The 20089-nt window shown below is 42.0% G+C and overlaps 1 protein-coding gene across 9 annotated transcripts in view; it reads left to right on the top strand.

The window, feature by feature from the left end:
* Positions 1 to 12976: 12976 nt before the first annotated feature.
* Positions 12977 to 20089, top strand: part of KMO (kynurenine 3-monooxygenase) — a 57955-nt gene continuing 50842 nt past the window's right edge. For all 9 annotated transcript variants that reach the window (XM_072995470.2, XM_072995386.2, XM_072995427.2 and 6 more), the window contains exon 1: positions 12977 to 19714. In XM_072995470.2, the coding sequence (XP_072851571.1) occupies positions 19670 to 19714 (45 nt within the window). In that variant the 5' untranslated portion in view covers positions 12977 to 19669. The remainder of the gene's footprint in view (positions 19715 to 20089) is intronic.

Here is a 20089-nt window from a genome sequence, read left to right as displayed (position 1 = left end):
AAGTTGAGAATGAGGATGATCCATGTTCTGGCTTTAGTGATGATGAATATCAGGGTAACTCTTTTCTATCTGAAGGGGCTGTGAAAGCCTATCGGAAAACTACATTTATGTTAGATAAAGCACGTAGAACATTAAAGAAGTATGTTACCATGGAACAATTAACTGGTCAGGAAATTAGAGATATCAAAGGTCAGTTAGAACCTATAGGAGATCATCCTGTAAAATTTGCAGTTAGACTATGGGAAACAATTGATAATGATTAATTCACAGATTTGGCATTGTTGCAGCCTTAAGAGAACGGGTCTTAGAAAATGAGGGAAGGAGAGCAAAAAGAGAACTCATTAATTGGTTACAGAAACCAGGGAAAGATCCGGTTCTCTACATAAAATATATGGAGGAATGTACTTAGCAGGCTTGATAAATGACAAAGAAGATGATGCCAGGACTGGAAAAATCTTTAAACAACTGGCAGGTTATTTCAAAGGTAGTGAGGTGCTGAGAATGCCATTAGACATGTTACAACACGAATGGCAACGAGCTCTGGACATCAGAGGACTATTATTTCCAATGGACTGGAAAGAGTTAAAGGATACTCTCCAGGAAGTCAAAAGATAAATTATGTCTATTCTAACTCACACAGGAGAAACAAAGAAAATTAAAGAGGCAACCTATTAAAATGCTTCAGCATATAGAAGGGGTCAGGGAACTTTTTTACCTTTTACCCCCTAAAAAATTTATATACGCCAACATTACCCCCTTGATTTGAAAGGAAGGAAATCATACATTATTTGAATTCAAAATCTTATTGAATCTACACAGGCTGGATATATCATCAGTATCAATAGCTGCCAGGCTATGTACCGAACTAGCAGGATGCACAAATTTAATAAAGATGTGCACTATTTTTGCTGGAACACATTACACACAAGCCATGGGATGGTATAGGGACTAGTAAGGTGTCCAATGTGCCTAGCAAGTTGCATTAAATTTTTGCTAGCTCGGAGAGGATTTAATCATCATCGATGGCTCCCAGAGTGGTGCTAGCAATGACATGCTTGCTAAAGACAGCCAAGGCAGAGTTTGGGGAGCTTTTCCTACCACTTTAATCATTCTATGTGTGGTGTGCAAAAAGGAACAAACCAGGCTAAAGGTCCTTGTCATGAATTTGCTTATGAAAGTCAAATAGAGAGTTATTTTATAGGAGCAAAGTTAAGTTAGAAATCCGTTTGTGACCAGGTGCGAGTTAGAGAGATTAAGAATGGCCAAGGTCAGTTCTTTTGCAGTAGAAAAAACTACAGTATGAAGAACAAGGTGACCGTTATCTAGTAGCCAGGCAACTATCTCAACTCAGACGGACAAGGACATCAAAGTTTGATTTAAGAGAGATGGGAGGAAAGAGAAACAGAGGGGAGAAGATGGACGGAGAGACAGCCTGGACGTCTGCCCGAACGCAGCAAGAGAATTCCTGCCCAGAGGAATGAACGCTAGAGAAAAACTACAAAAGGATCTTATTTTTCAAATTAACAGTAAAATAGAACTCTGTTTGGAAATGTAGTTAGCTTATTTGTTATTTTGGGTTTTTATAGAGGAAACTGTCTTGTGGTTATGGCTGGGGTCTTTTGGAAATGATTGTTTATGTAAAGATGTCATGTTTTGCTCATTTAAATTCATTTATAGCTAATCTCTATTTTTCTAATAAAATATAAAAAGGCTGATTGTCTGAACGTTGGCTTCTTGCAATAGACCATAAGCTACTGATTTGTTTAATCAGGCCACGTTCATGCTAACAATTTAGGGTCCTACATATAAGATAAAGAAGAGTAAATCTTCTAGAATTACTGGAGATTGTTTATTTAAAAATCGGAGCAGACTTGGGAGAAAGGATGAAAAAGTTGCCTAGGGTAAAATTAAAGGACCCAGTTTTACCTGAGTAGGAACTGATCATCCTGGACCCCTCTCTGTTCCGTGTAAAAGCAGTTTCTTAGGAAACGCTTTTACGACATGGTGGCAGCGGTGGGATCTGATTCACGTGCCATGTTTACGGCATGGTGCCAGCTGGGGATATTAATCACGCGCTGTGTTTACAACAGGCTGGAAACTGGAATCTGAAACACGCGCTTTGCTTAAGGGCTAAATAGCGCTGTTAATTGTTTTATGGAATCAAACATGCGAACAGACCTGTTAATTAATTTATGACTAAAGAAACTTCCCTGGTGTTAGGTTCCGGCCGAAGCAGGGAAAGTTGGTAAGTGTTTTGACTGGAGAAAAATCCTATGCAAAAGGCTCAGGCTGATTGATGCAAGGAGAGATTCTGCCAGTGGTTTAAGTGTTCAGTAGGAACAGCCATTTTTGCTGTGATAAAGTGCCAGCTCGAGTCATCAAGGTGATAGAGTGGCAAGATTGTTTTTTTTTTTTTTTTTTTTTTTTTTTTGGTTGCTTTAAGTAGCAGGAGTCTATAAGAAGCCAACCAGGATAGATGAAGAAATTAAATATAGTTTTAAAAAAAATTTCCAGCCCTAAGCCAGAATCAAAAGGACAGATTCCTGAGGGAACTGATAGTATCTGTCAAGCTGACAGCTTTATTGTTTTACAGCTTCTCCCTGAGTTGAGTGCTTCGGCTAAGGCTGCAGGGAGAGAGCAGAGAAAAAAATATGGCTTTTAGTAGGCGTTCTTCACTGCCTGAATTATCTGTGGATAAAGAAATTTTGGAAGCAATGGAGCACAGTACTCTGCTGCAGAGTGGAGCCAGACCAAGAATTATTAGTAGTTCATTACAAATACCCAAGGAATTCCATATGAGAAGTGCAGTTACAAAATTTACAGAAGAAGATGCCCAAAGGCTGGTGTCAGGAAATCCAGAAGTATTTAAGCCTCAAGTAAAGGTGAAAAGGGTACAGCAGTACACTGGGGCGGAACAAGTTCCAACTCAGAAGGACCTGCTAACAGAGGAAATTCTTGTTGATGACCAGAGGTCAGCAGGAGCAGGAGCACATGCCAGCAGCAGTCACGCAGAACAAAGGGATGTAAGTTTAAAGTTGCAGGAGCAGTTGACCCTAATGATGGCAGATTTCTTGGATTGCCAGAAACAATGGGTAAATGCGCATACAGTTAGTGAGCTCCAAGCAAGAAAATACCATGAGATGAAACTGAACCTTTTACAGAGGGAAATTGCTGAGAAGGAGCAGACCAGAGACTCTGTAGCTAATATTGATAGAAGAAACTTGCCATATTACCAGGAAGGAGATTATTTATTTTCATTTTTATCACTTTTTGAGCTTTCGTGTGAAGATTTTAATGTGCCAAAACGTTTATATTTAAAAGTTCTACGATCTCAAGTATCTGGAGAATTAGCCACCCTTTTGGCCCGAGTTTCCAGCCAAGACTTAACTTGGGAACAGTTTAAACTCTTGGTTTACCAAAGAGGAGGTTTTACCCCAGAACTGCTATGACAACAGTTTCGAAAATTAAAGAAGACCCCTCAAATGAGCTATTCTTTTCTGGCAGATCAGGTAGCGTTGTTAGGCGACCGGTGGTTAGAAGCTGCCAAAGTCAACACATTCAAGGACTTGAGAATGCTGGTGTATATGGAACATTTTCTAAATTTGGTACCCCCAGAGATGAAAAGTAGTTTATTGGAGAAAAATTGTACGGATCTACAAACATTGGCTCTCAAAACTGATGAAATAATTTCCTTTAAGCGGAGCGAAACTACCACCAGAGTTAAGCCTATTCCCGAAGTGCCTTGGAGGCAGAGCCAATATGATGCTAAGAAGCCAGTTGTGCAGGAACCAAGACAGTCCTTCGCTGGGGAGCGCAGAAGCATAGCCCCTAGCCAGACTAGGTCACCCCTGGCTTGTTTCTCATGTGGAGGAGCCCATTTGAGAAAAGATTGTCCGAGACTGTCGATACCGGCTAGCCAAGACAAAAAGCCAGTTGGAAAAACACCTATACCTGCACCACGGAAATTCAAACCAACGACCCCAAAAGTGAATTACCTTAGTGCTACGCCACTAGAAAAACAAGGAATACCAGAAGAATAGCAGGTAGTTTACCAACCAAGTATTTTGCCAACTCCAAGACAAGAAGGAGTCAACTTAAATAATACTTCTTCTGAAGCCAGTGGAATGCAGGCAACTATACCAAGAATTGTGCCAAGGATAATGGGTTTACGGGTAGCCCAAATTTCAACAACAGTAAATCAACAGACACCCTCAGGGGAGAAATTTTCTGTGATAGGCCCAAGTTGTATTCTACCGGAGGAGCAGTTTTACTGGTCATTGCAAAGTTTTTCAGAACCTGTGACTCTACCCACCCTGGTGCCACAGCCCAACATCAAAGGACCAGAACACTTTTTATCATCATCAATGGAAACCTCAGCAGTGGCCAGAGGACTGGAAAAGATCAGTCTACATCCCAATCCCAAAGAAGGGAAGTGCCAAAGAATGCTCCAACTACCATACAATTGCACTCATTTCACACGGTAACAAGGTTATGCTCAAAATCCTCCAAGGCAGGATGTGGACCGAGAACTCCCAGAAGTGCAAGCTGGATTCCAAAGGGGCAGAGGAACTAGAAACCAAATTGCTAACATGCGCTGGATTATGGAGAAAGCCAGAAAGTTCCAGAAAAACATCTACTTCTGCTTCATTGACTACGCAAAAGCATGGCAGAAAGTGAGGAGGAATTAAATAAACTCTTAATGAGGGTGAAAGAGGAGAGCACAAAAAATGGTCTGAAGCTCAACATTAAAAAAACCAAGATCATGGCCTCTCGTCCCATCACCTCCTGGCAAATAGAAGGGACAGATATGGAGCCAGTATCAGATTTTACTTTCTTGGGCTCCATGATCATTGCAGATGGTGACAGCAGCCATGAAATTAAAAGATGCCTGCTTCTTGGGAGGAAAGCAGTGACAAACCTAGATAGCATCTTAAAAAGCCACCCCTCCCCCGCCTTAATTCAAGCCTTCTGTTTTGCTTGCCTGTTCTTTTTCATAGTTTTGAGTCAGTATCTCTCTCACTCTCTCTCACTCACTCACTCACACACATCCACCCACCTTCCCTCCATCCATCCATTTTCTCCATACATTATCTACATACATTTGAATAAGCTTGATGAAGCCCTTGGTCTCTCACAGCTTCCTTCCCTCGTTAACTTTATCCTTTCCCTGCTTGCTTGCAGTAATCTCCGGCGGAAGCAGTCATTGATTGCCCGAGGCTATTCCACAGCTGTAACCAATCAAGCAGGCTTATCTCTGATCTCTGAAAGGGGCGGAACAAAGAGGAACTTTCCTTAGTTCCGCCCCTTCTGTTCAACCATTGGTTGATAAATCAGAGTTCCATTGTGATGGATAGGCGTGGTTACTGATCTGTCCATCACATACCTCCCCGCTTGGAAAAGTTTATATCATGAGGGTAAACTCTACAGTTATTTACCCTCATGTACAACGTATGAGAGAATTTAATTTTTCAATATACAAATCTTCTTTAAACATTGAACAGTTATACATTTTATACTTATTCATTTTCTCTATTACCTCTTTTAACTTTTTTTAATTTTTACTTTTCATTACATGTACAATATCACCATTTTTATTACTTATATCATTACATATTTAACATTTATTATAATATATAACTTACAATTTTTTCAATTTTATTACATGCAATTATAACATTTTAATTTTGTACACTTTGCATTCTATTACATTTTCATTTTCATTTATTTACTAGTTATTACAGGTTTTTCTTCTTCTCTCTTCAGTCTTCTTGTACTGCATCTCATTGCTTTCTGTTATCCATTGGGTCTTCAAGACCATGCATCTGCAATCTTATTCTGAGTCTTTCTTTTGCTTTGGGTCTCACCATTAAAGTCTTTCAGATTTTGTGTCCCTCTTGCAAGTTTGTTGGTGTTGTATTTCACAGTTCGTAACTTCACATAGGGTTTCTGTCTTTGCAATGTCCAGTTAATCAACCATCTTCCATTCCAATTGCCAATTAAATGTCTCTCACCTGCTCGGTCTTTCTTGTCCGCCTGGCTCAGTACGGCTCCTGGTTCGAATCCTGAAACAGCAAAGATGGTAAAGTCACTCCGGAACTCTGGACTTCTCACAATGTGACTTCTGTGGACCCGACCTCTCTGGACACGATGATGTCTCTGGACATGACCTCTATGGATACGATGACCTCTCTGGATACTACTCTGATCTCTCTTTAATCTAGTCTGCAGCTTTTCTAGGGTCTCGTTACATCTGCTCAACTTCTGGATCTTATTGTCTTTTCTTTTAGCTTTTATAATTTTTAAAGGAGAGGCTATATACCTGGCATTTCTTTCCCAACGCCGGATATAGCCTGCTATCCTTATCATAGCTTTCACTCTATATTCTTTTTTTTCTATGACTAGAGTAAATTTACTTAGTACTCCTTGCATTTCCATTTTATCTACTTGATTGATTTTAGATGCACATTTAATTTTATCTAGTTCTATTTCTTTATTCTTCAATTTCTTAGATAGGGTTTTATGTTGCCTGGTTTTAGCTACTTGTGCAGCTATAGAATGATCAGCTTTTTCCATTATCTGCATCCTTTCCATAGATACTACTTCTGCTGACTTCAGTTCACTTCCCTCTAAAGTTTTCAGTCTCACAACCTCAGGATAGCATGATGTTTCCTGATCCTCATGTAAGTTTTCCTCTTTTTCAGGAGTCATTTTTAAATTAAGCTCTGATATTGCTAAATGTCATAAGTGCAGCTGAAGACCTGGAACCAGAAGGGTTAACTGAGGTTGAGGAGAATGCCGAGCAATCAGAAACACCTGAATTGCCTCCAGATTCTCCTTCCCCAGCAGACAAGCTTCGGGCCAGGCTTCGGGGAAGACTTATGGCAAAAAGGTCAGAGGATCGCTCGAAGGCTGTCCACAGAAGCATCCGTTCAACTAGCCCTGAGTACTGACAGGATGGAAAGGTTTCCAGCAGCTCAAGGGGCTGTTTTACTATAAAAGCAGCTCCTAGTCAGCCAGAATTCCGTGGAAGCAACAAGTCAAAACCTCTGGCTTGCATCCACGCTCCTACAACCTTGCACCATGTTTCCTGAACTCCTGACTCTGGACTCTGACTTTGAACTATGTTGTATGTTTAACCTTGGACTCTGATCTTGGACTACGTTGTATGTTTGACTCTGACCCTGGACTACGTTCTGTGAGTTGGTTTGGTAATTGGATATCGGCTTTGCATTCCTAGTATTCCTGACTCTGAACTGGCTTATCAGACCTCGGCTGTTGTAACCCCTGGGAACGTGACACTAAAGACTTTTCCTTAGGTATAATATCTTTGTCTATACAGATTTTCTCAGGACTTTTAGAGAACAATAGAGTGAGATTTTGAAACTCTTTTAACCAATTATCTGAGCTATTATTCTTTATCTCCTGGTTAAAACTAATTTCATTGAGCTTTCTCATACCCTTACAACTTTCTTCTACCCATTTATTACTCTGACTCTCTAGCAATTTTTTTTCTCCCCACTTTCTCCAGTTACTGTAGTGGGTGCGTTCTGACTACCTTGTGATTTTATATATCAAACCACCCTTAACATGTTTCATCTTATTCCAATCATCTCTATCAACTGTAGACCTCTCTAAGTGTTCATGGGTCAGTTGATTAAGGCTCTTATTAAATTTTTCCCTATACTTATTGCAATTATCGTTTTTCTTCTTTTCTTCACTATTGGGTTTATCATTAAAGTTTTTCACTAAATTTTCCTTAGCTATTCCTGCTATTTCAGGTCTAATTTTAAATCAGGATTTCCCTGTCTTTGGTAAATGTCACAGCTTTGACGATATTCTGTTATTTGTTTCTCCACCTTTGGCTGGTAGTAACTTTGCACTCTCCTCTGCTCTATGCACTTAACTCCAAAATGACCTCCCCCATATCCCTTTTCCATTCTTTTCGCTCTGTACTCAAAAGGGATATCCATTTGTTTGTGGATATTTTTATCTATAACGACTCTTTTTTGAGATTCTGGAATTAGTGGTTCTTCTTTGACTGCTTTAAAAGATTGTTGTAGCGTATAATCATTTTCTTGTTCTGGTTCAAAACTCTTTTTCTGAGACTTTATTACATCTACACCTTCTGCAAGTTTAGGTGATTGACTGACACTTATAACTTCCTTAGGACCCTCACTATTACAATACAGGATTTTCTATCTTTTCTGTCTGTGAGTGTGTGGTGATCATATCAGTTTTGATATAATTAATTAAATCTAAACCAATTAAACAAGACGTATGGATCTGATCTGAAACTCCTAATCTCTTTATACTTTATATGCATTTTAGCCATGGGTAACTTAATTAATTCTTTCCCAATTCCTTTAACTGTAATTTTCTCATTTGTAATGATATCTTCCCGTGGAATAATATCTGTATGGCATATAGTTATCCGAGAACAAGAATCTCTCAAAGCTAAATATTTGATATTATTAATGTAAATATTTTCACCAGATGACTTCATCGATTCCCTGTTAGTTTTTATGTAATAACAGTGGACAATCTCTGCTAGAGGAGGCAGTTGCTCCTGCATTACAGTTTTGTCAGTTAAATCACCACCATCTTGGCTTACTTTAGAATCCTCATCCTGCTCTTGGATATAGTACAGCTTTTTAGGTACAACTCCCCCTGTTTTCCCATTTCTTTGTTTTTAATAAATTCACAATTTGAAATATAATGACCTGCTTCCCCCCCCACCAAAACAAGTTTTTAAATTTGTTCATTGTAAAGGGTTCTGTCTCCCTCTCCTTCAAAGCTTTCATCCTTCTGTTGGTACTGCTCTGAGATTCTCTTTCTAAAATGGCTTCCATCTGTATATCTGTTGGTTTTGTGAAAATCTTTGTGTTCTCTTTTTCTTTCTTCAAAGTTTCTGTCCAATTTCACTTCAGAATATTTTGAACTCCTAATCTCTGATATTAAATCTGCAGATTCACTAGCCTGTTGTACTATTTTAGGTTGTTTGTCTCTAACTAAATATCTTATTTCAGCAGGTAAAGCTGAATAAAATTGTTCCAATCCTATGAGGTCCTGCATATCCTGCAAAGTTCGCACGTTAGATTGCTCCATCCATTTTTGTAAATATTTAACCAGATTTGCCCCAAATTGTAAATATGACTCTTCAGGCTTCTTACTTAACTGTCTAAATTTGTATCTGAGGTTTTCACTGGTTATTCCAAATCTTGAGAAAACTAATTTCTTAAAGATCTCATAATCTCTAGCTTGGTCTTCTGAAATACTAGCATAAATTTCGGACATTTCACCACTAATTAAAGATCTTAATACTAGCATGTGTTCCTGTCCTGTCACACTATAGTCCCAGCATGCCCTCTCAAACAAAATTAGAAAAGATTCAGGGCAATCCCCTTTTTTAAATTGAGGGAATTCCTTAAGGTCTACTCTTGAGACCCCTTCATTTGTACTATTACTGTTATTACTGTTTAGAGATGCCATTTCTTGTTTTTTCATCTCTAGTTGATGTTGCATCTCTTTTTCGCTCATTTCCATCTGGCTTCAGCCCTTTCTCTGGCCTCTGCCTCAGCTTGTTTGGTTTGAGCCTTCACTTGTTTGGTTTGAGCTTCAGCCTCCAGTTTGTTTTTGTTTTGAGCCTTAATCTCTAGCTGTAATTTTCTTAACTGAAATTCTTGTTCTTTTTCAAATTTCCATTTTTTTAAACTCCAGGGAGGTTAAATCAGTTACTCTCCCTGAGCTATCCTCCTGTTCCCTTGGACCATCATATTCCTGGTCCTCTTGTTCTGAAACTTCCCCTTCCTGAGGCAAAGTCTGACTCTCAGCAAGTTCCATAACTGCGTTCTTCCCTCTCTTGGAAGGCATGCGCAACCGTTTTTATTTTGAATAAGTTGGCAGGTTACTTTCTCACCAATTCCAATATACAAGCCTTAGTTTAAAAGGACCTCTTTTTTCTGTGTTAGAGAGATTTAAAATATGTAGCTTTCTTTTGGCAGCTTAAAATTGCTACTTTGTGCTGTTCCTTGTGTCTGTTACTTTGTACTGTTTCGCTTTTGGCCTCCAGCCACCCAGCTATTTCAGCTTCCTTTTATTTTTCTTTTGTAAGCCTCAGTTATATTCACCTCAGCTGTTCCTTCAGACCTTGGCTTCCACTTTTGGTCCCCTTAGCGCTCCCTTTCTCAGAGCTTTGGGATCTAAAGCTAGCCCTCTTGGTCCTTACACTCTCAGCTTGAGGTAAACTTTTAACTACAGAAATCTCCTCAGAGTCCTTTTCCTGCCTTTGTCTTTCCACACTTTCAGGAGTCCCTATCAAGTTATTCATACCAAGCTTTAGGGTTTCCTACTCCTTCACTTGGACTATTGACAACCAGGTCTCTTAGACTCAGAGATTTTCTTTTTAGGCTTTCTGGTATTCATTCCCTTTGAATCCCAGACTTAGAAAACTTCTCTTTATTTTTGGCTCATTGAATTTCTTTTTCATTCTTATCCAGCCTAATAAATTTCACCTTATTTTGGCTCACTGGATTTCATTCGAATCCCAATTCTGCTCACCACTTTATGTCACAGACACCCAGTTCTCCTGTTTGTTCTTCCACACAACCCAGGTTCATTTTCGGGTATGACATTTACTTTTCACCCTTTTCGCTGTCACCAGAGGATTTATTCCTCACTATATCACCACCAGGTGGTGCTGGGTAGGGGAAGGAATGGCGGTGGGAGTAGAACATGCCCACGTAGGAGAAGAGAGGTTAGATACCTTACATCTATCCCCTCTTCTAATCCTACCCCCAACCAGATGGTATCAGGTGACCATATAAGCAAACCCTTGAGCCACGCGGTGCTGTTGATGAATGCCAGGTCAGTACAAAATAAGACTGCCCTCATCCATGATGTAATTCTGGATGAGGGTGCTGACCTGGCATGCATTACTGAGACCTGGGTGGGAGAGGAGGGTGGTGTTCCCCTCTCCCAGCTGTGTCCGCCTGGGTACTCGGTCCAGCACCAATGTCGCTCGGAGGGTCGGGGAGGGGGAGTTGCTATAGTCTATAGGAGTTCTGTCTCCTTGACCAGGCTTCCTGTCCCTTTGAGAGGAGGTCTTGAGGGCCTGTATTGTGTGTTGGGCTCGCGAGATAGATTAGGGATTCTGTTGGTGTACTGCCCACCCTGCTGCGTACCAACAGTATCCCTGCCTGAGCTGACGGAGGTAGTCTCGGACCTGGTGTTGAGGACTCCCAGGCTGTTGGTGCTGGGGGACCTCAACATTTATGCTGAGTCTGCCTTGACTGGGACGGCTCAGGACTTCATGGCCACCATGACAACCATGGGACTGTCTCAATGTGTCATTGGCCCGACACATGAGAAGGGCCATACCTTGGACCTGGTTTTCTCAACAGGACTGGAAGATGGTGGTCTGGATGTGGAGGGGCTGGTTGTGACCCCATTGTCATGGTCAGACCACTTCCTGGTCAAGTTTAGTCTATTAGCTTCTTCTCCCCTCTGCAAGGGTGGTGGATCCATTAAGATGGTCTGCCCTCGGAGACTAATGGATCCAGATGGATTCCTGAATGCTCTGGGGGATTATCCATCTGATATGGTCGGCGCTCCTGTCGAAGCTCAGGTCTCCCTATGGAATAGGGAGATGACCCGGGCAGTTGACACGATTGCGCTTAAGCGCCCTCTCCCTGCACGCAGAGCCCAGACAACTCCCTGGTATACTTCTGAACTGCAGGCAATGAAGCGAGAGGGGAGACGGTTGGAGCACAGGTGGAGGAAATACCGCTGGGAGTCTGATCGAACACGACTTAGAGCCCATTATCGGGCCTATTTCGTGGCAATACGGCTGGCGAAACAGCAATATTTTTCCAGCCGTATCGCTTCCTCAGAATGTCGTCCAGCAGAGCTGTTTCGGGTGGTCCGGGATCTTCTTCAACCGGGAAATCCGGTGGAGATCCCGGATTGCTCATCAGCTTGCTGTGATGAGTTTGCCATCCATTTTGAGAGAAAAATCGCTCAGATTCGCAGTGGGTTGGACTCCACAGTTACTGCAGAATCAGAGGATTTGTCCAGAGTACCGTGCCTAGGTCAAGTATTAATGGATGAGTTTCAGTTGTTGAGACCTGAGGATGTGGACAGGGTGCTTGGATCTGTCCGTTCTACTACCACTCCACTTGACCCTTGTCCATCCTGGCTAATTGAAAGATCTGCCGGGGGGTTCGTACCTGGGTACAGGAGGCCGTGAGTGAGGGAGTGGTCCCTACCACCTTGAAAGAGGCGGTAATTCGCCCACTCTTTAAAAAGCCTAACCTGGACCCAAGGCTGGTGGTTAACTACCGACCAGTAGCGAATCTCCCTTATTTGGGCAAAGTGTTGGAGCGGGTTGTGGCTGGGCAACTCCAGGCGCTGCTGGATGAAATGGATTTTCTGGATCCATTTCAATCGGGTTTCAGGCCTGGTTTTGGTACAGAGACTGCCTTGGTCGCCCTGTATGATGACGTTTGCAGGGAGAGAGACAGGGGGAGTGTGACCCTGTTGATACTCCTGGACCTCTCAGCGGCTTTCGGCACCATCGACCATGGTGTTCTTCTGGATAGGCTGGCTGGGTTGGGAGTTGGGGGCACTACTTTACGGTGGTTCCGCTCCTTCCTGGCTGACCGTGTCCAGAGGGTGGTGCTGGGGGACAGTTGCTCTGCCCCATGGCGTTTATGTCATGGGGTTCCTCAGGGCTCAATACTGTCCCCCATGCTGTTTAACATCTACATGAAACCGCTGGGAGAGGTCATCAGGAGGTTTGGGCTGAGAAGTCAGCAATATGCTGACGATACTCAGCTCTAACTCTCGTTTTCCACCAATCCAAGTGAGGCGGTTTCTGTGCTGAATTTGTGTCTGGACCTGATAATGGACTCAATCCAGACAAGACGGAAGTGCTGTTAGTGGGTGCTTCGCCGGACAGGTTGGAGGGCCATTTCCCTGCCCTGAATGGGGTTACACTCCCCCTAAGGGACAGGGTCCGCAGCTTGGGGGTGCTCCTGGACCCCAGTCTAACACTGGAAGCCCTGGTGGACTCGGTGGCCAGAGGCGCCTTCCTTCAACTGCGGAAATTATACCAGCTACGGCCCTACCTGGACGAGCAGGGTCTCATGACAGTTACACATGCACTGGTAACATCTCACATAGATTACTGCAATGCGCTCTACATGGGGCTGCCTTTGAAGATGGCCCGGTGACTGCAGCTGGTCCAGAATTGAGCTGCACGGCTGGTGAGTGGTGGGGCCGCTAGGGAACATATCAAGCCGATTCTGTTTAAGTTACATTGGCTACCAGTTGCTGCCTGAGCCCAATTCAAAGTGCTTGTTTTGACGTATAAAGCCCTAAACGGCTTGGGCCCTGGATACCTGAAGGACCGCCTCCTTCCATATGAACCTACCCGGCAGTTAAGATCTAACCAGGGGGCCCTTTTGAAAGAGCCGTCCCTTAAGGAGATAAGAGGAAGGGCTTGTAGAGAAAGGGCCTTTTCGGCAGCTGCCCCCAGACTATGGAATGCCCTCCTGACTGAGATTCGTCTAGTGCCGACGCTGATGACATTTCGGCGCCAGGTCAAAACCTTCCTGTTCCAAATGGGTTTTAACTGAAATAATATCAGCTGTAGGTCTGATGGCAATTTTTAGAATATATATTTTAATTGCATTTTAATTATTTTGCCCTTTTATTTTGCCTTTTTATTGTATTTTAAATGCTGTAAGCCGCCCAGAGACCTTCGGGTAGTGTGGGCAGCATATAAGTTAAATAAATAACTAACTAAATAAATATCAAATATGACTCTTAAATCGCAGTTATCCAAGATAACAATGTTTATTTGTGTGTTTATAAGTAAATCATATAAAGTGAATCATGGATGGTCTTATTTTATTCATTCAATAAATTGTGCTTTGGTAACATATATATTAGAATCATTTTAATCAAGGTATTTATTCATTTCTTATCACTTCTAACTCTTTCCAATCATAACCATAAACCATACAAGATTTGTACTTTCCTTGTCTTATTCTCTATCTCTCTATTAGAGAACACAAGGCTGGTCCTAACTGCCTAAACTGCTTCTCTCTAACTGATATCCCTAACTGAAGCCCCTAACCCTAACCCTAACTTCTAACTAACTGATCTTTAACTGTCCTCCATTCTTCTTATATTTCCTTACTTCCGCCCCTTCTGTTCAACCATTGGTTGATAAATCAGAGTTCCATTGTGATGGACAGGAGTGGTTACTGATCTGTCCATTACAAGCACGCTTTATCAGAATCACTTCTCCCTAAAGAGAAAATGATCTTGAGCGAGGAGTCACTGTAGGCGCAAGCTGTCATGAGATGGAAGGAGAGTGAACTTGTAGTCCAAGATTAAAGGAGAGGGGGACTTGTAGTCAATGAGGAGGAAATAAAATGGAGTCTTTTAGGTTTTAAAAGTGAAAGGAGTTGAAGACATGGGAATTTGAGAAAGGCAGAGAGGTTGTTTTTCTTAATTTACAGCCAAGCTGGTACAGCATGAAACCTGATAAGGATGCAAGGACCCCAAAAATTCTTTCCTTTTAAAAAAATTATTATTATTAATTCTTTTCTAATTGGAATGGAGATAAACCACCTGCATCTCCATGAGAATTGTGAATGGATTGGACAGTCACGCCTCTTTGAGTTAATTGGTTTTCAGTCATGAAGAAGGAGACCCGAGGAACATAAAAAAATGGACAGTGTGTTATGTTGAAGGGAGACCATGATGATGGAGGAGGAGATCATGGCGTGGAAGAGAACTTTTGCCTGTGAGAAGTTCTTGATGGTTTGTGTTATGTAGCTTGAAAGACAAAGAATGTAGGTAAGAGGAGAAGGAGATGGTGCTAGCCCACCTTAGCCCAGTTTTAGTGTTTATTATTTTAATGGGAATTAGTTGTTGTATTTAACTATGGTAACCCTTTGAACATGTTCTTTATGCTATTGCTTGAGCAAAAACAAACTTTCTATGAAACTATGTTTTCTTAATAAAAAAATTATAAAAATCATCACAAAGGATTGGTCTCTTGAATCAGCAAGGTTTGGCTAAATCCAGAGGTGTGTAAGGGACATTGACGAGCTACCAGAGAAGTCTTATTTAACTGAACTGTTGTAAGTTCTTAGCAATCACAAAGCCCATGTTGCTGTACTTGCAAAGTACTGAGTAAAAATAAAGTGTTCTTTTAAGGTCAGGCTTGCTCTAGGCGCAAAAGCTATGCTTTGCTGGAGGTTGAGGACTTGCCCCAGCGTAAAGATGGTAGATTTGTGACTGAGGAACTCCCTGACCGAAGGACCCATGCTCCTTAGGGAGATTTGGTCCTGACACAAGCAACAACCACTTTTCTTACTTGAGGCAGGTCCTTTAGCCTCAGAAGTAAGTAGTCCTTGCCCTATGGACAAGCTCGACCAGAGTCTCTGATCCACTTAAAGGTAAAGGTTCCCCTTGACAACTTTTGTCCAGTCGTGTTCGACTCTAGGGGGTGGTGCTCATCCCCGTTTCCAAGCCATAGAGCCAGCGTTTGTGCGAAGTCAATCTTCCGTGGTCACATGGCCTTAGACACGGAACGCTGTTACCTTCCCACCAAGGTGGTCCCTGTTTATCTACTTGCATTTTGCATGCTTTTGAACTGCTAGGTTGGCGGGAGCTGGGACAAGCAACGGGCTCTCACTCCATCGTGTGGATTCGATCTTACGACTGCTTGGTCTTCTGACCCTGCAGCACAGGCTTCTGCGGTTTAGCCCGCAGCGCCACCACATCCCTGATCCGCTTACAAGGCAATAAATCATTGACTGTGTGTGCTTCCTTAGATAGCACAACAGACTGGCTAGGTAGGACCTCTTAGTTATAGTAGCAATTAGTGACCTTTTCACTCTCAACTGGATTTAGGTGCAATCCTGCTGTTCAAGAGATAACTAACAGAAAGTCTTCCAGTGTTATGAGAACTCTTGCTCCTCCAACATCATAAGCACAGAGACAAAAGTGGGCATCTTAGAAGGCATCCTTTCAACCTATAGGATTTTTCTGGGCTTAGTGAACCTGGATATCCCACTTTCCAATCGAGTCTAATTACTACATCATCTCAAATTATCCATTGTAGAAGCCTTAGAGTTCCCCCAGAAGGGAGCAATGACCTTCTTCTGGGTATTTTATATCTAGGAACCCCTAGGAATGGTCACCTCAAGGCAGAATCAACTTTGCAGCATGCAATTATTATTCTAATGCTGTTCATTATTTTATAAACATCTGTTATTGTAGAAACCTCCTGATAGTTGTGCATGATTCTGAACTAAAACTTAAATGGAGGGGTTTCAATTTTTTAGAAACAAAAGTAGCTATGTATCAAAGAGTGGTTCCTTTCTTGCTTCCATGTTCCTAAGGCAGGCAAAATCAGAGCAATGCTTGCCTTCATCTATCACTTCATCTAGTGATAGAAGCAAAAGTTTCTAAGTGTATGAGAGAAAAAGAAAGAGTGAGGTGGTGTACTGACAGTCTCCTTTCACAGTCATTGTCTTTCAGGCTGCAGTCAATCCTGTGTTCATTTAGCTGAAGCAAGCCCCATTAATCAAGGGCTTTGCCTAACAATACTTCCCTTGACTTCTGCCCCAGGAACCACAATAACCATTAGTTGCCACTGACTCATGTTTATTTTGTGGCCTATTAAAACACCTAGATCCTTTGTACATAAACCCACCCACCTTCTATTTTTGCAACTGTTTTTTCATTGCTGAAATTTTTTCTTATTATATTTTTATTATTATGTAAGAGCCTTGTGGCGCAGTGGTTAAACCGCTGTACTGCAGCCAAAACTGTGCTCACGACCTGGGGTTCATTCCCAGGTAGTTGGCTCAAGGTTGACTCAGCCTTCTATCCTTCTGAGATTGGTAAAATGAGTACCCAGCTCGCTGGGGGGGCAATGTGTAGCCTGCATAATTAACTTGTAAACCGCCCAGAGAGTGCTTGAAGCACTATGGGGCGGTATATAAGCAGCACGCTTCGCTTTGCTTTGCTTTTTTTTGTATTGACCCAGATTTCTAATCTATGAAGGTTGTTTTGATTGTTTTGATTCCTGGTTATGATCTACCCCTCCTAGTTTGGTTTCATCTGCAACCACCTGAATGAGGAATTGTCAGTGAGTACTTTTTAGGTACAACCAGTCAAACAGGAGGAATTAAAGAACCTCTTAATGAGGGTGAAAGAGGAGAGTGCAAAAAATGGTCTGAAGCTCAACATAAAAAAAAACGAAGATCATGGCCACTGGTCCCATCACCTCCTGGCAAATAGAAGAGGAAGATACGGAGGCAGTGACAGATTTTACCTTCTTGGGCTCCATGATCACTGCAGTTGGAGACAGCAGCCACGAAATTAAAAGACACCTGCTTCTTGGGAGGAAAGTGATGACAAACCTTAACATCATCATTTTTAAAAGCAGAGACATCCCCTTGCCGACAAAGGTCCGCATAGTCAAAGCTATGGTTTTTCCAGGAGCGATGTATGGAAGTGAGAGCTGGACCATAAAGAAAGCTGACCGCCAAAGAATGGATGCTTTTGAATTGTGGTGCTGGAGGAGACTCTTGAGAGTCCCCTGGACTGCAAGGAGAACAAACCTATCCATTCTGAAGGAAATCAACCCTGAGTGCTCACTAGAAGGACAGATCCTGAAGCTGAGGCTCCAATACTTTGGCCATCTCATGAGAAGAGAAGATTTCCTTGAAAAGACCCTGATGTTGGGAAAGTGTGAGGGCAAGAGGAGAAGGGGACGACAGAGGATGAGATGGTTGGACAGTGTCACCAAAGCTGCCAACATGAATTTGACCAACCTCTAGGAGGCAGTGGAAGACAGGAGGGCCTGGCGTGCTCTGGTCCATGGGGTCACGAAGAGTTAGACACGACTTAACAACTAAACAACAACGAAGTCAAACAGCTACAAATACAGGTAACAGTAGCATTGGCCAGCACACATTTTCCTAGTTTGACCACAATTATATCTTGGGACTGAAAGTGTTTCTGAAATTAAGATATATTGTGCATCTTGACACTACACTACTGGGAGGCACGTCCGTAACTGGGGCTTTGTTCCAAAGCACCAAAAAGAGTGTTTTTGGTTAGGGGTGGTCTCTAAGCCACCTTCATGCTACCTTTTTTCTTAACCACCACCATCACAAATGGATTTTTTTTTCTTGTTGTTATAATCTCTAAATGGGAGGGTAGAATAAAAGCAGGATGGGTTTAAAACTGTGTGCAGTGGACCAAAGCTGGACTGGACTTCTGTGTGCTTTCTATGAAGCAAAGAAGACAGGGAGACTCAGTTGCAAGCTCTGTGTTTAACTTGCAACTTGTATCTTGCCCCTTGGACTGTCACAAAGGCCCATATCAACTAGGCAAACAAATTAAGGATTAATACATAATTGTTCACCACAAGTAACTGCTCTGTTACATTACACAGCCATATGGGGAACAAGCAGAAAGTTTGAAACTGCACTGTTGGGAGGCACAGCCATAACTGGGGTAGAGCAATTGAAGTTTGCCCCATGTCACTAAAATTTAGAGGCCTTGAAATCCTGAGGGGAATCTAATGGTGGGTTTTGTGGAAATAAAGTACTACTTCCCAGTCTGACTCATTTCCCTATCTTTAAAGCACGAAGTCTCGCTGTCTTTTGAGGGAACACCATTACTCTTCCCCCTTTCTCGTGTGGATGCTGATGCCCACATCCAAGGACAAAGGGAGTAAGAAATGGTGCTGTTTCCCCCAGGTGCCAAAATGAATAGTTATGGGTCTGTTGGGAAGCATGTCAGTACCACATCAGACTGTGATTCACTTTAATGGCAACAGAGGCAGAAACAGCACTTGCAAAATGATTCATTTTCCTTTTGCACTGAAGGTATCTTGATGAATCAACCCTGAGTACTCACTGGAAGAACAGATCCTGAAGCTGAGGCTCCAATACTTTGGCCATCTGATGAGAAGAGAAGATTCCCTGGAAAAGACCCTGATGTTGGGAAAGTGTGAGGGCAAGAGGAGAAGGGGACAACAAAGGATGAGATGGTTGGACAGTGTTACTGAATTTGACCCAATTCTGGGAGGCAGTGGAAGACAGGAGGGCCTGGTGTGCTCTGGTCCATGGGGGCACGAAGAGTTGGCCATGACTAAACGACTAAACAACAGCACATCTTGATGTATGGGGTCTTCCAATGTGCAGGCTAGAATCACAGAATAGTGGTGTTGGAAGGGGCCTATAAGGTTGTCATGTACAAACTGCCTGCTCAATGCAGGAATCCAATCAAAGATATCAAGATTTAAAAAACTGGGAAAGCTGATGACATTTTTGAGGGGGCAGAACCGGAAATACTATAGCTGGAGTTTATTATTACATCTTTGTAACTCTGTTTAGTTTTTGTTTTAAATTAGAGTTAAGTTCTGCTGCTTCTGTTACTCTAGTAAATGAATAACTGAATGTACCTTAAAGCAATTGAAAGAGAGATAATGATTTAAGAGTCCAAACTATTCTTTTCTAACCATTGGCTAGTGAGCTTGAGTCCACCTCCTCCTTCTCCTTCCTGACAAACATTTTCTGTTGCAAGAAAAATAACTACACAATCTCTCCCTGGAATACGAAGACACATTCAAGTCATGGATACTCAGAAGAAAAAAGTAGCTATTATTGGGGGAGGTTTGGTAAGAAATTTATATTGTGTGCTCTTATGATTATAGATAAGAATTCATTGGAGAAACACTGTCCAGGATTCTGTTGCTATTCTTATTAACAGCAATAGAATCAGGGGCTTTAGTGAGTCAGCTGTAAGTTCAATTTATTCAAATAGTTCTGACTTACTGTGCTAAAGTAAGTTGCAGTTAAAGTAGGCTCATTTGAATCAGTGGAATTTATGGAGGAGTTGAGTCACCAAATGCGCTTTGATTTGATGGGTCTGCTGTATTTGTGAAATACTGTACTAAAGTAAAAAATTAAAAGAACAATATTGTGGCACCTCAAAGACTGATTGCTATATTTTAATGTGAGCTTTCATGAGTTAAGCCTATTTTCAAAAATGT

This window comes from Pogona vitticeps, chromosome 1 (assembly GCF_051106095.1).
Source record: "Pogona vitticeps strain Pit_001003342236 chromosome 1, PviZW2.1, whole genome shotgun sequence".
In the NCBI taxonomy this organism is placed as follows: Eukaryota; Metazoa; Chordata; class Lepidosauria; order Squamata; family Agamidae; genus Pogona; species Pogona vitticeps.
This window is presented reverse-complemented; position numbering and strand designations above follow the sequence as displayed.